This window comes from Phascolarctos cinereus, unplaced genomic scaffold (genome assembly GCF_003287225.1).
Source record: "Phascolarctos cinereus isolate Bilbo 61053 unplaced genomic scaffold, phaCin_HiC Scaffold_2;HRSCAF=192, whole genome shotgun sequence".
Lineage (NCBI taxonomy): Eukaryota > Metazoa > Chordata > Mammalia > Diprotodontia > Phascolarctidae > Phascolarctos > Phascolarctos cinereus.
In genome coordinates, this window is record NW_027555625.1 from 103,707,669 (window position 1) to 103,731,241 (window position 23,573).

Here is a 23,573-nt window from a genome sequence, read left to right on the forward strand (position 1 = left end):
CTAAAAAAAAAAAATTACCATATACTTGAACAACCTAGGTAAGGTTTAAAGAGAAAGTATAAATTATATACTGTATTCTCAGCCTACTATAAAATAAAAATTTGAAACAAACAACAATAAAAAAATTCTGGGTTTAAGAAGAAATTATAAATATAACAGCAGATTTTTTGAGTTGGAAATTTTGAGTTGGAAAATCTGTATATGTCAGCTTCATCTATGTGATAAAGTCAAAGCTAGCCTGAAAGACAAACTTAGAGTGCTTACCAGAGGCAAAGGGAAAAATAAAGTAATTGAGTGTGCATTTGGAAAAATAAGAAAAGACATTAAAGTAATGGGCCAAAGGAAAACAAAACAAAAAAAATAGGTAAAATTAACAAAATGGGAAAGCAACAAAAATGACAAAACAGAGCTAGTTTTTAAAAATGCCAATAAACCTGATAAACCATTAGCAAACTGAATCAAAGAAAGGAGAAGCAAGCTCACTGACCAAAATTAGAACTAAAGAAAGGAAATTATAATGAATGTAAAAGAAATTAAGAAGATGATCAAAATTATTATGTAACTTATATACTAATAAACATAACTTTAAAAAAGAATGAATATATGCAAAAATACCACAACCAACAATCCAGGAAATAAATAATTTAACCAAGACCAATCTCAGAATAAGAAATCAGTCAAGTTGTTGTCAGATTATCCAATAAAAAAGGAAAAGGACCAGATGGCTTCATAAACAAATTTCCAAAACCTCCAAGGATCAATCCCTATGCCACCAAGACTGCTTATATGCTAGAAAGACAGAATGCTATTCAATTATTTTTATTAGACAAGTATGGTTTTGACACCCAAACCTAGTAAGGAAAAAGAATTATAAATTAATCTCATTAATGAACAGAAAGAAAGAAGGCAAATATCCAGGCAACCAATGTTCCTTGTGTGCAACCCTAATACTGATGGTAATGTGTTGATTAAGTTGAACACTAAGAATTGATAGGGCAATTTGGAATTATGGTAAAAAAAAAAATTACAATATCCAATACTCTTTGTCTCAGAGAGTCTACTACTAGGCCTATATCTCAAAGTGTTCAAGGGCAAAAATAAAGGTACCATAAACACCAGAATAGTAGTAACAACATTTTTTTTGGTACAGCAAAAAACTGGAAACAAAGTTATCAGGAAACAAATTCATGAATATAATGAAATATTACTGTGCCATAAGAAAGAATAAATATGAAGAATTCAAAAAAGAGGGAAAGATTTATATGAACTGATACAAAGTACAGTCAAAGAAACCAGAGAAACAATATATACAAGACCATAACAATGTAAATTAAAAGAACAATAAAAACTAAACTGCAATTGGGATGCAACACCATTTGTCAAATTGAGGATGAACTGCAACCACAGATTAACTACCGATACAAGAATTAGCAAAAAATCAACAAAAGCAGCTTATTGTTATTTGTAAACATGTGTATGCATCCTTTATATCAGTAAAATTTATAATAAACTCATGTATGTAAAAAAAAAACTAAACTACATGCTAATTATGACCAAGTTTAGCCTGAGAAAATAGATGAGAAAATGTACATCCTCTACAGAGGTGATAGGGATCAAGATTCAGAGATACACAGTTTTAAAAGCTATCTAGTAAAATATCCCCATTTTATAGATAAGGAAAATGAGGCCAAGGGAGGTTAAGTAGATTGTCCAAGGTTACACAGGTACTAAAGAACCATCCAGTGTGTGGATGAGCCCCAGTCCTCACACCACTAGGAGTGTACTCCTCTGTCTAGCTTATCAATGCCCTTCCTAAAATGCATCACCTAAAAACAAACATAATACTCCAAATATAGTCTTAACAGGGTACAAAAAGGTTATCACCTCCCTTCATTCTAATCATAATACATTTATTAACATAGTCTGAGATCATATAAGCACAGAAACTGCCTTAGGCAGCAAGCACTAGGCCTCCTTACCAGGTACAGATAAATAGCAGCAACTCATTTAGAAAGCACTATTGTGGAAGATAACAGATTATGAACAATATTACCTCATAAAACAGGGAAAAAGCAGAAGGGAAAATAAATCTACAGAAAGCTTGCTGTCTGAGCCACATGACTCCAAGATTAAAAATTAAACTGTCAAAGGACAACAAGTAAACCATAAATTAGACATCAACATTTCTCTAATTCTAAATATTATTCTTCACTATCAAGGACATTTTATCCGTTGTCTCCAATGTACTAAATGAAGAACTAAGAAAGGTCTCATCAAGACAAAGTCAGGAAGGGCAGCTGGACCACACCAATTACACATTAAGGAAATCCATCCTGGAGGGAACACAAACTTGAAAATGTTGAGGGATCTTTTAAAAAATTCCAATCAATCAGCATTTATTAAGTGCTTACTATGTGCCAGGTACTGTATGAGAGAGAAATATCAAAAGAACTGGAAAAATCACATTCATTATTGTCAAAAAAAAGGGACTAGAACGGGCAAAAACTACACACATGCACACACACGTTCCTTTCTCATCTTTATAAAAACTGCTGAGAATGATCTATACTATATCGATGATGAAAATATTAAAAGAGAAAAGGCAAGCGTCACAATTTCCTATACAACAGACAATATTATTTCAATTAAACAACTACTAACTGAAAGGTACACAGAACACAAAATCTTGCTATATTTTTTATGTCGATTACAAAAAAGCATTTGATTAGGCCAGGGATTCTTTTTTTTTTTTTTTGGTATCATGGACCTTCTTTGGCAGTCTGGTGAAACCTGTGGACACCCTTCTCAGATTAATGTTTTTAAATGCATAAAATAAAATGCAAAGGATTACAAAGGAAACCAATTACATTGAAATAATTATCAAAATATTTAAAAAAACAAGTTCATGGACCCCAGATTAAAAACTACTACACTAATCCAGGCTGATTTTTAAACAGGTCAACCTTTAAACAGTTTTTCACACACGTAAAAGACTCACTTGGAGAAGCAACCAGAGTTTGACAAAAACTGCATTAAATTACTTACTTGGGTCCAAAATTAAGATTTTTTACATAGCACTGAGGAAAAAAACCTCAAAACTCTTTATAGTTAACATAAATATACTACCAAGTAACCTTTCTAGTTGTAATATATTACATTTAAATATTATAATAATAATATTATTATTCACTATGGTTGCATCATACCACAAGATTTTTGTCCTGCTAATTTATTTTCTCCCCCAACTATTTAACAGACATTTTATTAAGCTGAACCAAGTTAGGCTAAGACAAAAAAATCTTCATAGGTTCATCCTAGATTGAGAGCTGGAAGGGACTTCTCAGGTGATCTTGTTCAATCCTCTCATTTTACAGAGAAAGAAACTAAGGTTTACTGATATTAAATGGCTTACCCAAAGTCACAAAGATAGTCAAATTTGAACCCAAGTCATCTTACTGCAATGCCACTGTTCTGTTCTCTGTACCAGCAGGACACATGTACCATATACGGATAATCACAATGTACATGAAAGATGTACATGAAAGATACTTAAAGAGGGTGTTCTACTAATTTCTCCATTAGTGTTCAAAATCCTAAAAAAAAAAAGTCAACATAGTCCTTAATTTTACAACTCAAATTAGCTGTTTAGGTAATGTGGCTAACCATTCACCTTGCTTTGTGATGCATAAAACAACATTTATGTTCATCAAAAGTGTTCACAATTATCACAAGTACATCTTAAACAGAGTCCAAGTTAAATAATAATTCCCTATAAATGGCAAAATTTCATACATTCTCCTGTTTGTGAATAACATTTATACTGATTCAATCAAGATCCAGAAAAAGCCTCCTCAATTAGGGTCACAGTTATTCAGTAGAGATTTATTTAACAAGCTATATAGGAAAAAAAAATAGATGAAGAGGGCCCATTGCCCAGACTATCACATGCAAACGACAGGCAGCTGACTGAATTAGTCCATCAGTGTATATATACCTGAGATAATGCAGATGACAATTGAGATGGGCCTAAATTTAAAAAGGAGAAAGAATCAAGGCCAGATTGCATTTAGGGAGCTGTGAAGCATTTTCAATGATATCATACTCACCCATGAGATAAAAACCCATTTTAATACCAATACTCTTCCAGTGACAATACATGGTTGTGAATTAGGGAGCACAAGAGTCTTCAAGTAAAAACTCTTGAGTGATCCCAAGACAAGTCACAAAGAATCATAGAAGCTCTGAGTTGGGAACCTCATTTTACAGATAAGGAAACTGAGGTCCAGAAAAGTTACAAGATTTAGTCAACTAGTACAGCCCAAACCTGAATAAGAATCTCCTCTATGCCTAAATATGTCTCTTAGCAAGTTCAACTCACTTCTAGTTTTTCCCACAAGTCAGAAGCTAGCTAATCCTTCTTTCCCAGGACAGTCTTTCAAACTTTGAAAACAATTATGTCCCATCTCTTCCCTCCTACCCCCTCTCAAATGTTTTCTAGGCCAATGGAAGCATTACACTGCAATATGCAACTTGGACACACAAAGCAAAGCAAAAGATATCGTCAAAATAACACAATAGAGATAGTAGGCTGATCAAGTCACCATAAAAGATGAATAGCCTTAGCAATGGACTGGTACCTAGAGAATGTTAAAAACCTATCTGAAATCATCCAGTATTATGTAGGTATTCTACAGAGGATTTTGAGCAGGGCATGAGTAAAAATTAAACAGAACTAGAGGGTGTACATGGGTTAAGATCAGTACAATTAGAGGGAATATCCATATTAATGAGATCCCAGATCTACTAAAGTAGAAATCTTGCACAAAGATGATTACAGAATGACATCTCTAACCAGATGATGATGATGGTTTTCTTTTTTAGGATCACTGTCATATCTGTTTGTTAAAAAACACTGAGGAAAAACCAATCAGTTATAAAAGTAGGAAAATGCCACCACAATATGTAGTTAGCTAATCACTCCAATTCTCCCTGTGACTTCCAAGTAGAGGAGAATTCATGCCATGTTCACTTGAATTAAGAAACTACTAAATGAATTCCATGATTCAACTCTGCACTTGTTATCTTTCTATGTGAACACAGAACCCTAAATAATGAAGGCAGTCAACCACATGGATCACCATATCCAGTTAACAGTTCCCTCAAGAAACCCTCTTTTTGCTCTATTTGTATTTTAAAAAAACCATACCCCAAGCCAGCATCCTTAATGCCATTAATACACGTGTAATATAAAGGTAGTAGATAAAATATTATGGCATAGTTCTTAAATTGCACTAGCATATATATATATATATGTAGGTCACAGACAGAAAAATACTACCAACCATCAACAAAATGCTTTAAAAATAGGTACTATATGGCTACTTATTAAAAGTAGCAAAAGAAGTTTATTTTAAAAGGCTGTAACCTAAATGTTATCTGGAAATTAAGCTGACAGATTTGGTTTAGGTTACTACATAAAGAATATCTAAAATTTCAACAAATTAATACTCAATTATTATACTCAATGTTAAGCAGGTCCTCAAAAAACAAAAGAGTAGGCAAAAAAATTTATTTCCAAAGTAAATGATTTAAACTAATGACTAAAACAAATTTGTACATAGTTTGCTAGAAAATCTTGGCAAAAAAAAACAGAACTTCCTCTTTTTTGCATTTTCTTTGTATATTTTTCAATTAACAGACTAGATATTTTAAAACAACAAATAACATGAGTTACTCAGAGCAGAATTTAACATACTGTAGAAGCTTTATGTAGGGAGACTATTTAGAGAAACTAAGAGGTGGAACTGAAAACACAGAAGCAGATTTGAAGAAACTGAGGTTTAGGAACAAGTTAATCTCCAAAAAAGACTACCAGACACTATCTTGAAACACCACCCACTTAAAGGCACAGACAAACTATATAAAACTGCTCAAAAATAAAAATAATCTCCAATGTCTCCTAACACTGCAGCTAGATTTAGCAATGTGTGAAACTCTTTTCAACAGAAAAAAATTTGAAGTAGAAAAAATGTTGTATTCTAAAATCTAATAGAAGTCATCTGCTTTAAAATTTGTATCTTTCTTAGTTTTAAAACTCAATTTTCTTGAACACAACAATCATGATTCAGTTTCCAATGCAAGTGTTCAAAATACTACTCTTTTTAAATGCGTGAGGCAATATAAGGGGAACAAATTCTGAGTATCTTTTGTCATAGCAACCCTTCCTGTCATGTGTTGAACTTAATACAGAACTATATTTTAGTTAACCTAGCAATTTGCTATTTTAATAGCTCAATATTACAAAAGTTTGTAATTTTGGAAGAAGTCTTGTCAAAAAGATTCCCATAGACTAGATAGAAACCTAAGTAAAAAAAACTGGGAAAACAAAGTAAAATACATAGATGAAATACACATTCATTCACAGTTACTTATAGCTATTTTATCTTCTATCAGGCAACCTTGAAAATGTTTAATTCAAATGCTTTTTATTTGATTCTCAACATCTTAAGCTTCTCAGAACTAAACATTTTTCAAACACCTATCTTTCTATAAAGTTTGTATCTCCAGCTCCTACAAAGGTGCCAGGCATTGTTTTCTCTTTTTTTGATACAGGGAACTTCCAGTTAGGAAACTCTGATAAATGCATATTAGCCACTCTGCAATTTACAGAGTTGCCTGGCACAAAGTAGGCCCTTAATGAACACTTGTTGGTTAAAATGGTTACAACATTTAATAAGGAGTCAATTTTTCAAATGTTATTCACTACATTATTAGTAAATTATGTAAAAATTTCAAATTTTGCAAATAAGGTAACTTGGGAAAATATGAAGCAGTCCAATAGCTTTATGGCTAGAGATATGAAAAAATAGCACAAAAATTACTTTAGAGGAGGGGTTCTTAACCTAAGGTTCACAAATCCCCTATAGATCAATGGATCGGTTTTAGGGGGTGTGTAAATTTGGACAGTACAAAATTACATTTTTATTTCAATAATTAATTTCCTTTGTAATCTTACACATTTTATTTTATGCATTTAAAAACTATTCTCTGAAAAGTCTATTGGCTTCACCAGATTGCAAAAGGAGTCCATGACACAAAAAAAGGTTAATCACTGAATTAGAAGATACCCATCAAATACACTGAAAAGTTATCAGTATAATAACTTGCAGATATGATCTACTATCTTATTTTATGCATAAGAAGCAAACTAAAAAATATGCAAGTTGTCATTCTTCAGGAATGTCTCTAAAAACAAATGTTTATTCCAGTAATGCACTAAATTCCTATGTATCAAATATGTTAAAAGTCGATGTCAAATGTTCCAATTGTCATATGCTAATTAATATTAGTTCCCATTGGTAGAATGATTACACTTTGGCCAAAACTTAATACATTTTCATTGTTGGCAATCTCTATTAAAAGACAAAGTATACATATATGTTTTATTGATGAAAATCAAAGTGTTATTTTTCTTTTAATCAGTTAAAAATGAGATTTCAATAATCAGCTTCCACTACAGCAACACCCTTTGCTGCTTAACACAATATGGTTTGAGCATAAGAAACAAAGAGTTTTTAACTATTAAGTCATATTTAGTTCAATTCAAACATTTAATAAGCACCTTTTGCACTTGCAAGGCATTTTGCTTGGCTGTGTGGACATAAAAATGAAAAACTACAGGGTCCCTCTCCTCCAAGAGTTGTGTCTACTGAAGAACTTAGAATCTACCGGCTGTCATTTAAGGAAAAAAAAAAAGGCTTTGTGCATCTCAACCTTCAATATTCTCCAAAAATGTATCCTCTCAATAAATATGGCAGGAGTTCACAGATTTTATAAGCTTCTTAAAAACTTTTAGAATCACATCAATAGTCCTCACCAATCATTTCTATTGTCTGAAATTCTATCTTTCACAATCTTCTTACTTTACCAGATTCAAAATTGAGTAATTTCTTTTTGGTCGTAAAGGTTCAAAGGAAATGTTTATGCAACAAATTCATGTACTTTATATGAAATCGGGTTTTTTTTTTCCTTATAAACTGGATACATTCCACCTTTTTTCCAGAAAGTGGAATTTATTTTGGAAGGGTGGAAAGTGTAGTACCTACATTATGACATAGTTTGGATTTGATTTTCAGCATTTAAAACAAACATGGAACAATACATTCTGCATGTTAAATGAAAATTTTTCGAAATACTGATATTCTGTTTCACCTTACAATTTTTAAAAATCATACCAAAAAATACAGATAGCACAGGACCATTTCCTTCAAAGACCAATGCTTGGCCACTTTTTCGAAATACTGATATTCTGTTTCACCTTACAATTTTCAAAAATCATACCAAAAAATACAGATAGCACAGGACCATTTCCTTCAAAGACCAATGCTGGCCACATGGACCTTCCTGGACAAAAAGCTGTTTCAAAGTCTAACATTAGTTCAAACCCAAAAGGTGAAGTTCACAATGGTTTTGTTTGTTTGTTTGTTCTTAACCAGAAAACAAATGTCCGGTAAAAAAGGAAAAGGCACTTACATTTGTAGCATGACCTGATTCAAGAATACACCATCCACCAGGGCTACATATTCATCCAGATTGGTCCCACTTCCTGCGGCCAGAGGTCCAAATGTTTTAACCTAAAATATAATGGCCTTCATCATTAAACAAACTCCGACCACCATCTCTACGGCAACACGCACGCTCCCCCACCCCCAAAACGAAATGTGCCAACGGGAACACCACTTACCCAAGTGACCAAGGGACTGGACATGAACTGTTCCAGGAGTGGAGTAAAAATCTCATTCTCCATCTTACAGATGTGTGTATGTCGTTCGTTTTGTTTTTGGTTTTTTTGTTTGTTTTGTTTTTTAAATTAAGCGCAATTTGGGGGGAAACAAAAAAAGAGTAGTCCAAGGGAATTGGTGGAAGGTCGCTAATTCTTTTTTTTTTCTTTCCCCAAATGAGCTGGAATCAATGAAACCACATTTCCGCAGAGGAGCAGAATCTCATGGTGGAAAGGGAAGCCCTGTCCCTCCTCAAAGAATCAGAGAGAAACGATCGCGGACCCCGGGGGTCTGGCTTCCGCAGCCGCCAGCAGCAACAGCCGCCGCCGCCACAAATGTCTCTGCGAGGCGAGGAGGGGCAGAGAAAAGGCATCTGGAGGGGGCTGGGGCTGAGGAGACAAAAAGCCCTACGAGCTTCCCGGCTCCGGGAGGAGACACTCCGGGAGAAGCCCCCTCCCCAAAAAGAATCGGCTCTCGGCGTGAGTAAGCGCACGCCGCAGATGCCCCGCCGTCCGCGAGCGTTCCGCGGAGGTTCCAGCCCCGACTTCCACTGCAGAGAGCTGAAGGAGACCGCACCGGGAAGGGGAGGGGGCGTCCGAGCCTGCCGAGCCGCCGCACACCAGTCAAAGGCGACGCTTTCCCCCTTCCTCCTTCACCAACACCATGTCTCCTCCCGTAGCCCCAAAACCTCGTCGGTTGCCCCTTTCCCCTCCAGGGGTGGGGGCTCGACTGCGCTGTCCTAACCCCAGGCCCTCTTCAAGTCTCCCCCACCCTAAGCCTGGACAGGCTCGGAAACCCAGGGTCTAAATCACGGCCGTGCCCACCCCCAACCACCACCGCCGCCGCCGCCGCCGCCGCCTCCTCTCCTCCTTCAGGAGGAGCCAGAGTAACGGCTCCCGAACCGCAGAGCCGCATCACACTCTGAAGCTGCTTCTCACACATACCACCCGCCCCCCCACCGCCCTCACCCCCAGCCTCCTTCCCGTGAAAGAGAACGCGCTTGCTCCCTCCGCCCTCGATATCCTTCCGCCTACTTTCCTCTCTTTCCACCCCTCCCCGCGCCTAAGCCTCTGGATTGTGGGAGAAGAAAACCGCTGCATGAGCGCGCTCCCGGAGCTAAGCGCGCCCGGCTGCCGCCGCCCAGATCCAAGGGAGAGGTCAGGGGCGCGCGCGCGCGTGCGCGCGGGCTCTGCAGCTGCTGCAGTCCTTGCTTGCCGCCTCAGTCAAAGGAGGTGCCTAGGGGGATTGGGGGAAGGGGAAGAAGGAGAAACGAAGGAAAGGGGTTTTCTGTCTCTGTCTCTCTCATCACCGTGGTTTGTCCACTCTTTCTGACTGACTTCCTCCAATTGTGAAAGAGAAGGTGAACTGGATCTGGATTTTTATTTTTTTCGAGAATGAGAGATGCTCAGTCTGGTTATAGGTTAATTTAATTTCATGTGTTCATAGTTTTCCTCCATGAAATGGATACAATAAGGCTCTTCAGTGTAGCAAATACCAAAGTGATTAGAGCCACGACCCTGTTATTTCTATCCAGCCCTCATAGGATACATTTTCTTGAAAATTACAAGTGAAAGGAACAGAGATCATGTAGCCAAAACCAATGTTTTAACACCATAGTAATTCCCTCTCAGGCTGCCTGTAACGACATGGAAATAAGGATTCAGACAGTCATTTTTGTACAGACTATTTTCTCATAAAAAAAAATCAAAACCAAACCTAGCACCACTGAGAGAAGGTATTTGGGAACAGTCCGAGTTGGGTGATAAATAAATGATAGATTGCATTTTTAGTCTTAAATCTAGTTTCCTCCTAAACTATTGAGAAACAGCCTTACTCTCTTAACAAAAAACTGTTTCTTCTCCTTATTTAGACTCAAGGAAAAGACAGACAATTTCTGGGGAATGCCTTTGGGGGGAAAAAGATGAAATGAGAGATAACCTGGTTAAGGTGTGAATCCTGTCTTGAGTATTTACTACTTGGGTTACCTATATATAGCAAGTCACAACTTCCCTGGTCATCAGTTTGCTCACCTAAATGAATCACAAACATATATTAAGCCTTTAGTATGTGCCAGACATTGTATATCAATCACTGGAGATACAAGGAAAAACAAAAACAATGCAGGTCTTCAAATCTAAGAGATATGTAAATAAAGATGTGCAGAATATATGGAAGGTAACCTTGGAGAAGAAGGCACTAGCATCTGAAAGGTCAGGGAAAGGCCTCCTGCAGAAAGGGGTGATTTGAGCTGTCATGGAGAAAGCCAGAGATTCTAATAAACATCAGAGAAGAGGAAGAACATTTCAGGCATGAGAAACAACCATCAAAAAGACCTAGAGACTTAAGAAGGAGTTTTGCGGAAGAGGAACAGCAAATAGGCCAGCATAGCTGGATGTGTGCAGGGGAGTAAAATGTAAGACTGCAAAGGCAGGAAAGGGCCTGGTTGTGAAGAGCAACAGAGGCCTTTATATCTGATCCAAGAGTCAACAGAAAGTCACAAGAGTTTCTTGTGTAGAGCAGTGACTTGGTTAGACATCTATACTTTAGGAATATCATGTTGGCAATTTTGTGGAAAATGCATTAGAATGGGAAGAGACCACAGGCCTCAACTAAAATGGTTGTTTTAGAACTGGATGTCCCCTAGGCTTCTTAAATTCAACATATCCAAAACAGAACTCTTCTTTTCCCTCCCTCAACTCCACCCCTCTTTCAAACTTTCTTATTATTGAGAGAAGCACTATCCTTCCAGACATCTAGCTTTGCAACCTCAACATCACCATCACCTCCTCACTCCTACTTACCCCAGATATCCAATCAGTTCCCAAATCTTGCTTTTCTATTTCCATGATATTTCTTGTGTGTGTCTATGTGTATCTTCTCTCCAGTCACATAAGTCACCACCCTAATTCAGGTCCTTGTCATTTCTTCCTTTAATTATTGTAATAGTCTACCAACTTATGTGTGTGAGATGTTGCAAAAGTGCCCTCAAAAGTAATGGGGAAGTTCAGAAGAGAGGAGGATTTGAGGGGCAAGATAATGCATTCCATTGAAGGGATTTGGACTAGGTACCTCTGAGGTCCCGTCTAGCTACAATGCTATGGTGCTAAAAAAAAAATTCTTTACTATACCACCATGAAAGAGAAGATTCAGTGAAGAGTCCCTATCAAGGAAGGATTCCCAGTAGATGATGGGGTCCTCCAGATACTTCTGTTTGCACATGACATTGTGCTGATTGCATGAAGCCCCAAGACATGAGCCTCTTGGAAAAGATCTGTAATCACTCAAAGGAGTTTGCCCTTTCTACCCAAACAGGAAAGACCAAATGAATGAAGAATGTCTACTACCCAGATTTTGACATGCCCCTGAATGGATACCCAATAGAGCTTGTCCAATAGCATGTATATCTGGAACAGACAAACAGATAGACAATGAGCTGGGCCCAGAGTTGAAAAAGAAGAGAGGCTTGTAGAGCTTTCAGGAAATTGCAAAGCATATTTATTAACCCTCAAACTTGCCATAACAGCATACAAATATTTTACTGGTGTTGCTGTATGACAGAAAGACCTGAAACACCACTCTCTTCAAAAAGTTAAAGGCAAGCATTACCAATAAAGGCAATGGAAAGATTCAAGGTGGATATGAACAGGCTGCAACATAAAAGCAAAAGAATAATTGTAAAAGATGGCAGCAAAGAATTATATAAAAGAAAGAGAAGATGGGCTTTTCACATGTTTGGGGTGAGAGGTAGATGGCCAATGTGCTCTACTGGCACCATCAGAATGTTTAGATTTAAGAAAGACCTATCCAGCATGTTGAATAGATTCCTGCAGGTAGAGTTGTGGGAGGAAGAGGACCTGAGTTACACAGGATGGACATCACTGGAAGAAACTTCCAAAATAACTAGATCACAGATCTATTCAAATGTACTTCAAATGATATATGATTTCACCAACATGGATGCTTTCTCCACCATTTTCCATTGTAACTCTGTACCTTAGTAGCTTTCACGATCACTTGTGCAGCACCTACGCTCCCATCACCACCCCGACCTACCATAAAATTCAAGACAGAGAATACTATTTGTTTCAGTATAAAGTATAACTACTCTACAAATAAAATATAAATTCTGCTGCTTTCTAGTAGTGTCACTGTGAACAAATCGCTTAATTTCTTCTCCAGTTTAATAACTGAGATAACACATTATAGTAACACACATATTTGTTGTGAGGATCAAGCAAGATTACTTGAAACTTTGGCAAGCCTTAAAGTATTATATAAAATGTCAGCTGGACTTTATTATTTGTTATTACTGACAACAAATGAACAAAGGAATTTTAATCTAATGGTTAATGAAGGAATAATTATAGAAGTTACATTAGTTACATTAACCAACCAACACTCAAGGAAATCTGGGTTCCCCCAAAATGGCCAGGCAAGCCTAGACCTTTCCTGATCTACCTTTGGTTTTTCTCTTTTAAAAAATGGGGAAAAGAAACAAGTTCATTGAAAAACCAAGAAACTTTAGACCACAATAAGGCCTAGTGATAAGTATCTAAATACTCCACAATTCACAATCAGCCTCAACTTTAACAATAATGTAAAAAAAGTTTTTAAATAAAATCCTAAATATCCAACCAGGTAATATTTCTAAATCTGACCAAGGAACTACTATACATTTGTGATCTGAGTGCCTCAGAGATACAGATATATTCATGAGTGAAGTTCTGCAGTTCATAACTGATTCTCTGGGATTGCTATCCAAATTGAAACCATGACTGGAGAGAGGGAGATGAGCTGGAGAGTTAGGCAGATTCCAGTTTGGGTTTTCAGAGTTGTATTTTCAGAAATAATAAGTTAGTGACTACTATAGAGTGACTGTTGAAGGCAGAAAAGCCCTTTCAAGCATTTTTGATTTGGAATCAGAGACTAACTTCTGAGCATCTCTCCAGGCCTTTTCTCTCTAAAACCAAGCACACTGATGGAGGAGGCTGGAACAGACTGACATTGCTGTTGGTGGTTTTCTTGGTTTTCTTCCTCGGATCAATGAGAGGATAAGGAAGATAACTCCTTTTCCCTGGATTGCTTCCAACATGATTTTTCCCTATTTTTTAAAAGCTATTTCTTTACTTTCTGTGACTCACATTTAGTAATTAATTGCATGCAAGGGGGAGTGCAATGACTGGCATAGTACACATAGAACTATCTCTGTCCAAAATTCTAAGATTTCTCTAGGTGGGGGGCTGAATTGACTGTGTAAGAATGTTATGTTTTTGATTTTTAAGTAACTTTTACATGTTCCAAAATAGCAATGCTTAAGCACCTCCAGACTAATTAATGGTGAACAAGATTCAGGTATCTTAGCAGGCATCTAAATAGAAGTATGAATCAAGGGAAAGTCGTGTCTCTTGGGCTGTCCAATGGAAGGCGAAAGATGTCTGTTAAGAACCTGCCCTGCCCTTATTCCTACAGTGGGAGGGAGTCACAGAATGAATGCCTCTTCCTTTATTTTTTGCTTTGCACTATAGACCTCCAAACTTGGTAGGTAGTTAACACCTGATGGTTCACATTATAAATAGCCTTATTGATATCTCTACATCTTGTGTAATATCATAGTTTCCAATCTTTCTTTAGCACAGGACAAGTTTTGCATCAGGGTTTTTTCAAGCTAAGGTAGTTATGCTTTTAAAAAAACTAAACATTAAACCATATACTTATCTTTTTTAAAAAACTGTCCTTTTTACAATATTGTATTCAGAGACGGAACATCTTTGCCAAAATCGTAATGAGGACAGGATCCAGCATATTTCTTTGCCTTTCTTAAGTGGAAGAGTAGTTCATAGTCCTAGATCTTTGGCAGAAGCTCTTCTTGCTCTGACTGCTGCTACTTACTATAACTGGTGTTTCAGTGAAACATAGTGAGTCATGTAGGATGAGTCCCCATGGGTGGGTTGTAATCAGATCTTATTACATTATCTTCCCCTGCATACCCACCCCTCTTCAGAACTTCCCTATTTCTGTCATGGACGCTACCATCATTGCAATCGATGGGTTCAAAACTTTGGTGTCATCCTTTACCACAAACTCCCACTTACTCCTCATATCCAATCAGTTGACAAATGTATTTGTCATTTATATTTCCACATCATCTCTCAAATATTACTCCATCTCACTGCTCACAATCACCCTGATTCAGGCTTTCATCACCTCTGGCCTGAACTATTGAAATATTCTTCTGATTGGTCTCCCTTTTTCAGGTCTTTCCATAGAACTGCCATAGTGATTTTCCTAAAATTCAAGTCTGACTGTAGTGTTCACTACTCAATAACAATGATGATCATAATAATAGCTAACACCAATATAGTGCTGTAAAGTTTGCATAGAGTTTTACATATAGTATTTCAATAAATGCCGGTGACTCCCAGTGACTACGATAAAATAATATTTCATTTTATCTTGTCTTTTTGAAATTTATAGTTCATGTTATATAATATACACGATTATGTATATTTGTATGTGTATATATCTTAGCAAATATACATATAGGGGCATGTGCTCAAAATGTTTTTACTCATGGGGAACAGTAAAATGAGGTAAAAAGAAATTTGAAGACCACTGCTCTAGAGAAGTCTTCTTTGCCCACCCAGCCACAATATTAAAGCACTCTGAACCAATTCGCATGCCTTTAAAATCAACCAACATGCTTTTATTGAGTGCCTGACCTGTGCCAGGCACTGTACTAAGCACTGGAGATACAACAAAAAAGTTAAACGGTCCCTGCTCTCAAGGAGCTTATATTCTAATGGGGCTGATAACATGTAAATATGTAAGTGCATATATGATACATGCAGTGAATACAAATTAACTAGGGGAACCAGGAAAGCCCTCCTATAGAAAGTAGTATGTAAGCTAAGTATTGAAGGAAGCCAGGGTTCCATCCAAGAGGTGGAAATAAGGAAGAAGTACATTCCAGCCACGGAGGAGAGCCAGTGAAGTGGAAGAGTTTCATGTGACAGGAGAAGCAAATAGGACAGTATAGCTGGATCATTTAATATACGGAGGAGGAATAAAGTAAAGTAAGAAAACTAGAAAGGTAGAAAGGGGCTAGGTTGTAAAGAGCTTTAAATGCCAAACATAAGCCTTTATGCTTTATCCTGAAAGTCATAGGGAGCTACTGGAATTTATAGAGTAGGGGAATGACATGGTCAGACCTCCACTTTAGGAAAATCACTTTGGCAGCATTGTAGAGGATAGATTAGAATGGGAAAGACTTGGGACAGAGACGCTGGTTACAATAATTGAGGGAAGAGGTGGCAAGGACTTTTAAACTATGGCAGTGGGTGGCTATGTGAATAGAAAGAAGGGGACATACATACAAAAGACATTAAGGTGATAGAAACAGAAAGATTTGGCAATTTATTGAATGTCTGGGGTGAGAATGAGGAGTTGACAATGACAATAAGATTGCAAGGCTGGATGACTAAAAGGACAGTGCTGCTCTCATCAGAAAAAGGGAAGTTAGGAAGAAGAGGGAGAGAGGGAAGATAATGAGTTCTATTTGGGATATGTTAAATTTAAGATGCCTATTGCACACAGTTATAAATCTTAAGAATCAGCCAAAATGATTTTGAAGGAAATGACAATTAATGATATACTAGACTTTTTTTTATTGTTTTTCAAATACACATATCATTTTACTAAATCATGGTATTCATTTTCCTTATAATGAAATGTATAAAGAAAGATTAAAATAAACCTGCCATGGATTTCATGAATTCTTGTAGTTAAAATTGTAGGTGTTACCTTGCTTATAACTGCTAACTAAAAATGACCGTCAGAGTGACAAAGCCTGAAGGTGACCCTTTAAATAAGCCATAAAATTTTATAATTATAAGGGACCCTATAGATGAGCTCATCTAATCTCATCTGAATGATGCAGAGCTAAGGCCCAGAAGCTGTGACTCAAGACAATTTTATCGTTCCTGAACCCCCACATATAAATGTCTCTACAATTTAATAATCAATCTACCTATCCAGCAATAAACATTTATTAAGTGCCTACTTTGTGCCAGGTACTGTGCTAATCTCTGAAGTTCCAGGCCAAGCTTGATTAGATGGGATCAAAGTTCAGGATTGGACTGAAATGAAGCACTCCTAGACCACATTATATTTAAAGAAAGGAAGTTTACTCAACAATAGTATTCACTCAACAATGATATTCAGCAAAGATATGGCATTGGTTCAGCTGGGCACAGCTCCCTACACCAATGAATTTCCAAATAATGGCATCTCTGGTCAGAAAGGTGTTTATTCATAGGGCAGTGGGAAGTCTAAAAAGCCCAAGGAGGCCTGACTACTCCTGCAGTATACCTTTGTTTGACTTTAGTCGCCTGGACCTATTTACTTTTGAAGACATTTTCATTGCCTTTTTAAGGGAAAAGCTAGGCTCTGTATTAAGGACTTTCTAGTATTCTTAAGCCAGGCTCGATCATTTCTAGCTACATAATGGGGCTTTCTGCTATGGATTCCAACCAGATTAATAGTAGATGTTGCTCCTACCACATGTGGGGATACACAAAAAAATGAAACAGTCACTACCTTTGTAGGCCTTATGTATTATTGGAGGAGACAAGATGAACACATATAAATATGTATAAAATATTCTCAAATATTCAAATGGATCTGTGATCTCACCAGTTTAGAAGTTCCTTCCCACTACATAGATCATAACTCATTTATTCTAGTTTTTTAATTAATTTATTTATTTTTAGTTTTCAACATTCATTTCCCCAAGATCTTGAGTTTCAAATTTTCTCCCCATCTCTCCCCCACCCCAACACAATGTGTATTCTGAATACCCCTTCCCCTGATCTGCTCTCCCTTTGTTCACCCCCCCATTTTCTTTCCCCTTCTATTTACCTGTAGAGAAGGATAGATTTTTATATCCCATTGCCTGTATATCTTATTACCCAGTTCCATGTAAAAACGATTTTTAACATTTGTTTTTAAAACTTTGGCTTCCAAATTCTCTCCCTTCCTCCCTGACCACCCACCCTCATTGAGAAGGCAAGCAATTCAATACAGGTTATACATATGTAGTCATGCAAAACACTTCCATAATAGCTATGTTGTGAAAAACTAACTATATTTCCCTTCATCCTATCCCACCCCCCCATTTATTCTATTCTCTCCTTTGACCCTGTCCCTCCTCAAAAGTGTTTGCTTCTGATTACCCTCTCCCCCAATCTGCCCTCTCTCCTATCATCTCTCCCTCTCTTTTCCCCTTCCCCCTATTTTCCTATAGGGTAAAATAGATTTCCATACCCAATTGAGTGTGTATGTTATTCCCTCCTTAAGCCAAATCCAATGAGAGTGATTCATTCATTCCCTCTCACCTCCCCCTTCTTACCCTCCACTGTAAAAAGCTTTTTCTTCCCTCTTTTATGTGAGATAATTTACCCCATTCTACCTCTCCCTTTTTCCTTCTCCCTGTACAATCCTCTCTCACCTCTTGATTTTATTTTTTAGATATCATGCCTTCATATGCAACTCACCCTGTGTCCTCTGTCTACATATATTCCCTCCTACTACCCTAATACTGAGAAAGGTCTCATGAGTTACAAATATCATCTTTCCATGTAGGAATGTAAACAATTCAACTTTAATAAGTCCCATATGATTTCTCTTTCCAGTTTACCTTTTCATGCTTCTCTTGAGTCTTGTATTTGCAAGTCAAATTTTCTATTCAGTTCTGGTCTTTTCATCAAGAATGCTTGAAAGTCCTCTATTTCACTGAATATCCATTTTTTCACCCGAAGGATTATACTCAGTTTTGCTGGGCAGGTGATTCTTGGTGCAATCCTAGTTCCTTTGACCTCCAGAATATCATATGCCAGGGCCCTCTGATCCCTTCATGTAGAAGCTGCTAAATCTTGTGTTACCTGATTGTATTTCCACAATACTTGAATTGTTTCTTTCTGAATGCTTGCAATATTTTCTCCTTGACCTGGGAACTCTGGAATTTGGCTATAATATTCCTAGGAGTTTTCCTTTGGGGATCTCTTTTAGGAGGTGATCAGTGGATTCTTTTAATTTCTATTTTACCCTCTGGTTCTAGAATATCAGGGCAGTTTTCCTTGATTATGAAAAATGATGTCTAGGCTCTTTTTTTAATCAGGGCTTTCAGGTAGTCCAGTGATTTTTAAGTTGTCTCTCCTGAATCTATTTTCCAGGTCAGTTGTTTTTCCAATGAGATATTTCACATTATATTCCAGTTTTTCATTCTTTTGGTTTTGTCTTATAATGTCTTGATTTCTCATAAAGTCATTAGCTTCCATTTGCTCCATTCTAATTTTTAAGAACTTATTTTCCTCAGTGAGCTTTTGGACTTTCTTTTCCATTTGACCAATTCTGCTTCTTAAGGCATTCTTCTCCTCGTTGGCTTTTTGGACCTCTTTTGCCTCTTGGTCTAGTCTATTTTTTTAAGGTGTTATTTTCTTCTGTATTTTTGGGGGTCTCTTTAACCAAGCTGTTGACTTGTTTTTCATGATTTTCTTGAATCATTCTCATTTCTCTTCCCAGTTTTTCCTCTGCTTCTCTTACTTGCTTCTCAAAATCCTTTTTGAGCTCTTCCATGTCCTGGGACCAATTCATATTTTTCTTGGAGGCTTTGGATGTAGGAGCTTTGACTTTGTTGTCTTCTTCTGGTTGTATGTTTTGATCTTCTTTGTCACCAAAGTAAGGTTCAATGGTCTGACTTTTTTTTTTGCATTGTTTGCTCATTTGCCGAGTCAATTACTTGACTATTAAACTCTTTGTTAAGGTAGGGGTCTGCTTCCAGTGTGGAGAATGTACTGTCCCAAGATTCAGGGGTTTTGTGCAGCTGTTTTCAGAGATACTTCTAGGAACCTATAAGTTTTCAGTTCTTCCAAGGTGGTATGATCTAAAGATAGATGTTTACTCCTTTTTCTGGTCTGTGCTCTGGTCTATGAATGACCACAAGCCCTCTTTTCTGCCCTGGAACTGTGAGGACAATTCCCTCTTCACTGCCACCACAAGCTCCACCACACCAAAGTTCCTCCTCACCCCAAGACCACCACCAGAACTACAACGCATGTCCAAGCAGGGGCAAAGCAAGAGAATCCTCCCTCAGAACCAGCAAAGAGATCCCTGCAATCCTCCTCTGATCAGCCACTTGATCCCCTCTCTGTCTGTGGGCTGAGAGCTCTGGGAGCAGCAACCACCCTGGGACTGTGCTGGGACTGGGGCCAGACCAAGCTCCTCTCTCACCAAGGTCTGACAGAGCTTTCCCACTGACCTTCTAAGTTGTCTTTGGCGTTTGTGTCTTTGAAGTCTGGAAACCACCACAGCTCCCCTTGATTCAGTCCCCTAAAGCCTGCTCCAGGTTCGCTGAGGTCCCATCATTGCCTTCAGGCCCCACACTGAACTGTGCTCCTCTCCCAGCCTGGCACAGCAGAACTTTCCAGTCAACCAGCCAGGTTGTCTTAGGCTGGAAATTTGTTTCGCTCTGTCTTTTTGTGGGTTCTGCTGCTCTAGAATTTGTTTAGAGCGATTTTTTACAGGTATTTGGAGGGGTTTGGGGGAGAGTTCAAGCAAGTCATTGCTTTTACTCTACCATCTTGCCTCCTCCCCCATTCCTACTAATCCTGTGTGTGACTCTTATCCATATAGTCTCATAAATAGCATAGTACCTGGCACATATTAGGTGCTTAATAAATGTTTATTGACTATTGACTAAATTCATTGTAAGGTGTCCACCCAATATGCTGGTAGCCTCTCCTCTTAACAACATGCCAGTAGAACACTCTGACTGGCTGCCTGTATTATAGGGGCAATATCTACCCCATGCAGGCTGTTAGTTTTTCCAAAAGCTATTAAAACCATCATAGAAAATATAATTGGCTGAGACAGCTAAAGTTTGAACAATCAGTGTAGCTTCCTGGTGGTATAAGTACAAGAGTCAGATCATGAATAGTATTAGCTAGCATTTATATCATGCCTACTATGTACCAGGCACCATGCTAAACATTTTTCTAAACAACTATTATCTCATTTGAACCTCATAACAACACTTCGTGGTAAGAGCTTTTATTATTCCCATTTTTACAGTTGAGGAAACTGAGGCAAATAGTGGTTAAGTGACTTGCCTAGGGTCACACAGCTAGTAAATATCTGAAGCTAGATTTGAACTCAGCTCTTCCTGGCTTCAAAACCAACACTCTATCCACTATACTACCTACTTGACTCGTGAAGAGACAGGAGCTTCCTCTTATTGACAGAATTTTAAATGTAGTCTGTACAGGACCACTTTTACCTGTAAATAGCCAGAGCCACACACAGCAGGCAAAAGACAGGAGTGCCAGGAAACAAGTAGCGGTTTAATTAATTGCAGAGTGGGGAATGCTATCTGTAGACCTTTGAAGTTGTCCTGAGGAGAGCTCCCCATGCTGGAGTAAAGGTACAGTTTATACCCATATTTCAGAGTAGGAAAAGGGGGGGAAGGTGAATTATAACACAATCATTTCCAGGGTCTGAGTGGTTTACCACAACAAGCCCACAAGTGTAAGACAACAGAGGTGTTTTTGAGTCCTATGGAAATAGTATTGTTTCAAATCATGGGGGTCATGATTACTTGGTGGGATACAGAACCAGAGCTCTGTGACAGGAACAGGTTTTACAATCTTTAATTTGATTCACTTAAGGTATACAGGCACAGGAATGCGGCAGTTGTGAAAGCATTGTCAAGGGTTTGATTGATCATCTCAAGCTGCATTGTGAGTTTCTGACTCCCAAGCCAGAAAAAGCAGCTCTGAGAAATCAAAATTATTAGTACATTCATTACATATATCACATTGATTAATATGAAAATCATAATTCCCTTCATACACCACAGGATTGATATATGCTTCTGTATCACCTTTCACTCCAGTCCTGCTGAATATCACCAAATATTGAAAGCCATACCTCATTTTAAAAACAAAATGTAGTTTAGTTTCAAAAATGATATGAGACAGAAGTATGCTGGAACCAGCTCTTGAGAACTGATTGTTAAGTTTTCATTGTGAGCAGTTTACACCTCAGAAATCAGCAAATAGCTACAAATCAGGGCTTGAGTTATCATTTTGTTGATTGTTGATTTTGTGGACATAAGAAAGTGATGGAGAAAATGTCAGTAATGCAGATTAAACATAAAAGTGTGTCATGAAGAGCCAGTTGTTAAACATTTACCACCCACACCCCTGGAGACACTTATATACTGTCTAATAGATTATAGAAAGGACTTTATTTAGCGTATCATGTCAAAGACATTCAAGCAAGAATACAGCATTGATTGAATGGAACACAACTTCCCTGTCTCAAGTATGTGTCAAGACTGAGAAAGTAGCTCCTAACTTCTTCTGGCTGGCTTTTGTACTTAAATCATCTGGAAACTCCCACCCTGACTAATTAAATTTTGAGGTAGGTAATTCCCTGGGAACCCAATGCACCAGGGTAAGTACAAGTTGAGGGAAGTATTCCAGAGGAAGTGCTATAGAAGTATGGTTCAACATTAGAGAAATAATTAGAATAATTTATCATACAAATGACAAAGATAACCAAAACCACGTGATTATTTCAATAGATATGAAAAAGTCTTTGATAAAACATACTCATTTGTGTTGAAAAATAAAAACAAAAACACCATGACTATACAGGCCAAATATACTCTATTGAATGCAATTTAACTTTATCTTGATGACTGGAGAGTACCATTATGAATGTCAGGAATTCCCACAGAGTTTCTTGTTTGTGTAATGTTTGTACCTATTAAATACTACAAGATTGCTGGTTCCTACAGTCTTTTGCCTCTTCTTTTAACATGAGCCTACCAACCTTTTGGGGGGGGGGCGGGGGGGAGAGCAGGCTGTTGTCCAGATGTCTATTTCTAGTTACATCCCCTTTCCCTTATGCCATTATATTTCATTTGTTGTTTCTGATCTGTGGATTCCACAGAACCAAGTTTATTAGGGCTTAAAGTAAGAGTAAATAGACTCTGAATAAGAGCCTCAGGGACTTTCCAATGAATTAAGAGCATGGATTTTACTTCAAGGACTCTGAGACATCTATTTTGGTTAATAATGGAGGCTTATTTCTCAATTCCTCACCATATTCCAGAGAGAGTGATAGATAAATCACCTCAGGGTAAGTAGATTGTTGCTGTAATTCTTTTTATGGTTTTGCTATATTATGACAAGTATCTATTAGTCTATGTTGAATTTTCAGAAAATAGAGAATTGGTTTTATATCATATTATCAGGTTTGTGCTATTTCTCCTATAATTCCTAAAAACTGCAAAAGCTGATGATTCATTTTTTTCTTAAAATATTTTAATTCCTAGCTTTTATTTATATATCACCTTCATTTCCAAATATATCTCTTCTCCTTCCCTTCCCCCAAAGAACTATCCCTTGTAATAGACAAGAAGAAAAAACAGTTCAGCAAAATCACTTGACGTATAATTAAATCTGACAATATATGCAATGTTTCACACCCATAGTCCCCCACCTCTGCAAAGGGAAGAGGTGCATTTTGTTCTTCTTCAGGTCAGCTTTGATTATCATAATTACATGATGTTTGGCTTGATCTTTTTTTGTGGTGATGGCATTCTCAGTGATTCATACTTAATTGCAGTGCTGCTGGTAGAAGAATACTAAACTAATGGAAGTCTGGGAGAAAGAAAAAAAAAGCAAAGCCTGTATAGAAGGGGTAAGAAAATAATGAAATAAATAGCAAGGA

The 23,573-nt window shown here is 37.4% G+C and overlaps 1 protein-coding gene across 11 annotated transcripts in view; it reads right to left on the reverse strand.

The window, feature by feature from the left end:
- The window catches only part of CCDC88A (coiled-coil and HOOK domain protein 88A), a 167,423-nt gene extending 157,854 nt beyond the window's left edge, over positions 1-9,569 (reverse strand). For 7 of the 11 annotated variants that reach the window (XM_078149523.1, XM_078149522.1, XM_020996206.2 and 4 more), the window contains exons 1-2: positions 8,744-9,566; positions 8,533-8,633 (exon numbers count right to left, since the gene is read on the reverse strand). In XM_078149523.1, coding sequence (XP_078005649.1) covers positions 8,533-8,633; positions 8,744-8,806 — 164 coding nt within the window. In that variant the 5' untranslated portion in view covers positions 8,807-9,566. Of the gene's footprint in view, positions 1-8,532; positions 8,634-8,743 lie in introns of all 11 variants that reach the window. The other 4 variants (XM_020996210.2, XM_020996207.2, XM_020996209.2 and 1 more) reach the window with 3 other exon arrangements.
- Between the last annotated feature and the right edge of the window lie 14,004 nt (positions 9,570-23,573).